General features: G+C 34.2%; 1 protein-coding gene across 14 annotated transcripts in view; it reads right to left on the bottom strand.

Annotated features, from left to right (window-relative positions):
* ANKS1B (ankyrin repeat and sterile alpha motif domain containing 1B) overlaps positions 1-6,000 on the bottom strand; it is a 1,073,811-nt gene that overhangs the window by 672,495 nt on the left and 395,316 nt on the right. For all 14 annotated transcript variants that reach the window (XM_053895881.1, XM_053895874.1, XM_053895876.1 and 11 more), the window contains exon 10: positions 753-918. In XM_053895881.1, coding sequence (XP_053751856.1) covers positions 753-918 — 166 coding nt within the window. The remainder of the gene's footprint in view (positions 1-752; positions 919-6,000) is intronic.

The raw sequence follows: 6,000 nt of genomic DNA, 5'->3' as shown, positions 1-6,000 counted from the left end.
CCTCTATTAAGTTTCTCTTACAACTTCTTTGCAGCATTGAATATACTGACCACCCACTTGAAACATTCCTCCATCATAGAGTTCATGTTACTATCTTGCATTCTTTCTTAGAGGCGGTGGTGAAGTAACAGAGGTATAATGATAGTCAAATACTCATGTTCAAGAAAGGCCCCCTTATGTATTGATCTTAAATAAGACACTTAGCTCCAATTTCCTTATCAGTAAAATGGGCATAATATTTACTTAACTTGTACACTAATTGATAATGAAAATAAATAAAATAATGGATCTGAAAATAGCATGAAAGATATAAAATATACAAAGTACCTGAGTACATTTCAATAAACAGAAAACAGGATGCAGAAAAGTATATTAAAAGACTTGCTACCAAATCTGCTATGAAGTTCTAAAGGACCTCAAGGTTTTTTTTTTCTTAAAGAACCCCAAGTTTTGCATCTGACCTAAAAGGTTTTTCACTTTTGCAAGGTTTCAAAGTGCCTTCTCCAAGGCAGTACCACTCTTGTCAGGAAGTTAAGAGATATTGTATCAAAAACTGACTTACTGGGACTCACTTCAAAATGCAAAAAAATGATTAGTGTGACTATACTGGGGCACTTTCATGTTTAAAATATTGTGAAAATCAAAATATTAATGATGCCTCTTCACACACACAAGCATGCAAACTGAATTGGTCCAATGTAAGAAATATTACCCGTTCTACAAAAAATTAATATTAGAAAAGGAAATATTACCAGTTCTTGGAGAAGGGGCCCTTGCAATTTCTAAGGAGCAAGGTTTCTTTGTAACTGCTATGTCCGTTAGATCACATAGAAAGTTCTCATTTTCTGAAGGAAATGTATCGAGAGAAGCAGATGGTACAATTTCCATAGTGTAATTCCTCTTCTTTGGATAGGACTCCTGAAAGGAAGGAGAAAAAATAAAAATAGCTTTGTGATAAAGACACAGCTTGTTTGATTTATAAAAACTAGAAAAGATAATCAGATTCATCAGTTCTTCCAAAACTGATTAAGAGATGCTGATTCATCTGTTTGAATAAGTTATATCATCATGTAACCCCAATATTATCAGTGATCTTTTTCGAAGAGTCCTGACAGTTCGGTTCCCCTGAATTTATCACTGACATACTAAAGTTCATGATCCTTTGTCATGATCTCTTTTTGTAGTATATGGCTATTTTCTAGTTGTGGCATAAACTGTCGTTTAATCAACAGTTATTCCCAAGACTCTACTCCCTTGCCAGCTTCCTAGGGATAGCCAGCCATGTGACTCAATTTTGGCCAGTTAGATAAAAGGGAGACTTCTGGAAAAATATTTTTCCCCAGAGAAAGAAACATGTAATGGGGCTCTTTCAGAGCCTTAGCCACCCTCAGTTTCCTCTCTCTGGATGCAGTTTTGATGTCTGCACACAGGACAGGCATGTTGTGACCATAAGGTAATAACCTTAAGATCAAAAAGGTAATAGGCTAAGAATGGCAAGAGAAGGATAAAACAAGCCTAGGACCTTGATGTTATCACTGAGCTACTGAAAGAGCCCCAGGACTGAAAGAGCCCAGGACTGGTTAGTTACTACAGACTTCTTAAGTAAAAAAGTCCTTGTTGTTTGAGCCATTGCTAATAGGGGTTTTATTTTATTTTATTTTATTTTTGTCATTTCAGGTTAGGATAAAATGAAGGTCCAATTCTATACTACTGATTCTTTTAAGCATTCTAAAAATAGGAATTCATTTCATTTCACAAGATCTTAATTTCATATACAAGGCATTAATTGGTCAACAGATATTATTTGGCATCTATCACATCTACTTAGGACTATGCTAAGTGCTAGAGATTTTTAATTTTTTTTTCAACGTTTTTTATTTATTTTTGGGACAGAGAGAGACAGAGCATGAACGGGGGAGGGGCAGAGAGAGAGGGAGACACAGAATCGGAAACAGGCTCCAGGCTCCGAGCCATCAGCCCAGAGCCTGACGCGGGGCTCGAACTCACAGACCGCGAGATCGTGACCTGGCTGAAGTCGGACGCTTAACCGACTGTGCCACCCAGGCGCCCCGAGATTTTTAAAAACTAATAAGGTACAATCCTTGCCCTCAGAAAGCTCACAGTATACTAGAGAAGAAAAACAGATACCTGCATAGTGAATTTCACTATTAATTATGTTTTGTTTTTGATGTTTGTTATTTTTACAAAGCATAGTTCACTATCAAAAGAAAAAGACAAGAAAAAAAATAAACTCATTTTCAAAAAAATCTCCCAAGATATGACCCAAGGTCAGTAAAGATTTAGTATAAGTTCCTATTTTTTTCTATAATGGTATTTACAGTACTGTAGAATAAGTATTCAAGGTCAGTGTAATTGCTTTCAGACCATACCAGACCCTCAGACATCAAAGAATCAATTATGTTCACTCTACTCTATTGAAAGCAGGAAATTGGGAGTAATTTATTTTTAACAACAAAGGGTGACAAAGTAGAAAGTATCCAGGGGAAAGCAATCAAGATGGTATATGATTTGAAAATCATGTCACAGATGAAATGATGAAAGGAACTGCCATGTTCTATCCTGGAGAAGCCTTACAGCAGCATCATAGTTTTCTCAACACATTTGAAAGGCTATCCCTAAAGAGCTATCCCACAAAGCAAGGGATGGGGAGAAGTTGCTATGGTAGATTATTCCAGAGTTCTTAAAGGCAGAACAAAGACCAACATTTATAAGTCAAAAAGGGCAAATCCGAGTCAAAACAAAAAAAAGCTCTATGAATTAATAATATTGCTTATCTTTTATTTTTTATTATTATTTTTAATATGAAATTTATTGTCAAGTTGGTTTCCATACAACACCCAGTGCACCAAAAGGTGCCCTCCTCAATACCCATCACCCACCCTCCCCTCCCTCCCAACCCCCATCAACCCTCAGTTTGTTCTCAGTTTTTTAAGAGTCTCTTATGCTTTGGCTCTCTCCCTCTCTAACCTCTCTTTTTTTTCTTTTAAACAAAAATGCACTAATGTAACAATAGCTGAAAATACACTAGAAAGCAACAAAAGAAACTCCTAATTACTGGAAATCTTTAAGTAGAACTATATATTGATAAAATTATCTATAAAACACATTGTAAAGTGAATATATCAGATGACTGTAAACTCCATGAAGGCTGGAATTTGTTTTGTTCACCACTCTATCCCCAGATTCTAATACAAGTCCTGCCACATAGGGGCAATAAATATTTACTGATCAAATGAGCACTCTCTAATGTCCTTTTTAAAAAATTCTAACTATCAATTAGGGAAATGATTATGCCTTGTTCAGGTATAAATTACTTTGCTCTTCGGTTTGGTTATTATTATCCGTTACTGGTATTGCTTACTGTTTTACATGTCAAAAGCAAAAACTGAGTTTATGATAATAAGATTACAAAGAGTCATGAAAAAAGTCCCTAGCTTAAACCCTAGTTCATCTTAAAATCAAATTAATCAGAACAACCCATTCTTCATGGATTTAGTTAGATTGAAATTTTACTCTGTTTATAAAGAAATATGAATATTTAATGGCCTTGAAAAATGCTCTGTAATTTAACCACACAGAATGCGTTACTTTGCTTTCTCCTTAAAAATGAAGTATATTATTTATTAGAGAAATATTAGAAAATATAAAGAAAGAAAAAAATCACATGAAAACACAGCATGCTCAGGAAACTAATAGTAACATTTTGCTGTATATCCTCCCAGACTGCTTCCCTCTGTAAATGTGTGTGTGGACATGTGAGTGTGTGCAAAGGAAAGAAAAAAATATTTTAAACAACAATGAAATACACCCTCTTCTGCTTACTAAGAAAGTGCCATTATTTTTCATTAAAGAAGGCACACTCAACAAAATATCTGACTAGTATCCCTCAACAGAGGGGTGGATATGTGATATAATAAAATAATGAGATGAATCTATGTGTGTCCACTACTCAGTTTAGAACATTACCATGAAACCCACGCTTCCTACCTGTGCTCCCCTTTCCAATTTCTCCTCCTCCCTCCCCAACCATGGCTAATATTTGTTCTGAACTTTGTGTTCCTTGAGTTGTTGCTGAAATTTAACTATATATGTAAGCAGCATTGATAAAGAATAAATTGTTTTGTACTACATGCTTTTGACTTTCATAAGAATAGTATAAAATATTCTTGCTTTTCTACGACTTTTTCAATCAATATAAAATTTCTGAGTTTCATTTATTTTCAAAGTGGTAACGGAATTCACTGTATAGGTATACAATAATACTTTACAGATTCTCCTGACAGTGGACTTTTAAACATTTCCTAGGTGTTTTATTATTAAGCACAATTTGCTATTAACATTCTGAATGAGTCTTTTTGTACAACTAACCAAGGTATGTAGTCATTGGGCAGAGAGTCAAGAACAGACACAAGGTGAGAAAAATTAATGATCAAGAGTTCTACACATACAGGAGTTTACAGCAAGAGGTGATCAGGAGAACCAAGACAGGATATCCTGTAGGTTCTACAGAAATCTTGAGGAGGACACTGCATTTTCCCACCCAAAGTGGGATGACGGTTCAAGGGATTTTTCACAAGACCTTAATTTCATATACCAGGCATTATTGGTCAACAGATATTAACTGGGAATCTATCATATATACTTAGGACTATACTAAGTGCTAGAGATTGATATCAAGATATCCTTATATCAAGATATTATCTATAAATATGTATATGTATTATATGTAATGCTTTGTATTCTGATATGTATTTACTTCTAATAATGCATTCTGAACAAGTTTCAATGACAAATATGTGTCTACTTGATAAATTTAAGGTTAAGTCTCAGTATACACATGGTCATGATTTATTTTAGTGAATCTTATCATATTGAAATTTCGATGTTTTGATTTTAAGGGAACATTCTTATGCATATACCTGTGTTTAAATATTCAACTATTTCTTTTGAAATAGAATTCCTGTAACAATAGGTATATACCATATGCTTACATTTAACTGAATCTGTTTCTGGACTTTCTAATTGGTTCCATATGTCAATCTATTCTAGTACCAAAATCACACTGTTTTGATTACTGAAACCTTAAAATTAATCTTACTATCTGGTAGGATAAGTCTCCCCTCATGTTCATCTCTGTCAAAACATTCACAATTATCCTCATGTTTATTTTTAAAAAACAATCTTTAAACATTTTGTCAACTTCTCCTCAAATCATTCCCTCTCCTTTGTTTCCTGTCAGTAAATTGTACTGCCATACACCAGCCACTCTAACAATTTGGGGGCTGTTCTTCCATCCTCATTCTTCCTCAATGCTATACCCAGTCAATCCCCAAGTCCCTTACTTCATCATTGAATAATACCTCAAACACTTTCATTTCTCTCCATTCCTGCTACCACCCTAAGTCCAGGTCACCACTGTATCTCACTTGAACTGCTATAACAACTTCTTAACTAGTCTCCTTGCCTTCTCTGTTCCTCTTCCAATTAATTCACTTTCAAACACTAGCATAAGGTTATGCTAGTAAATTATGTCAAAATCAACTCATTTACTTTCATCATAACTTTTAGAGAGAACATAAAATGCTCTAGTCATAATACATGTTGATTCTTTTTTAAATATTTAACATGGCTTTTCATGATATCTCAGAGTTTCTATACTAAATGACTTCATTAGATGCATTAATGATCCAGATAGCATGCTAAATGAAATAACTAGATCTGGGAGAATAAACCAGAGGTTAAACATAATCCCATTAATCTATAAGATAAGTGAGGTTAATTTCTAAAGACATGCTTATCTATCACCTAGCAAAATACCATATTCATGTTAGGACTCTGTCAATACATACTAAAAATGAACATATAAAATAATTAATATTTTAGTTAGTATTTTAAGGCCCACATCCTCCACTGGAATTAAAAAACCATAGAGGCAAGGACTATGACCATGATTTTCATATAGTATGCACTTAATAAATA

This window comes from Panthera pardus, unplaced genomic scaffold (genome assembly GCF_024362965.1).
Source record: "Panthera pardus isolate Hobbes unplaced genomic scaffold, ASM2436296v1 HiC_scaffold_6, whole genome shotgun sequence".
NCBI classification, from domain to species: Eukaryota; Metazoa; Chordata; class Mammalia; order Carnivora; family Felidae; genus Panthera; species Panthera pardus.
This window is presented reverse-complemented; position numbering and strand designations above follow the sequence as displayed.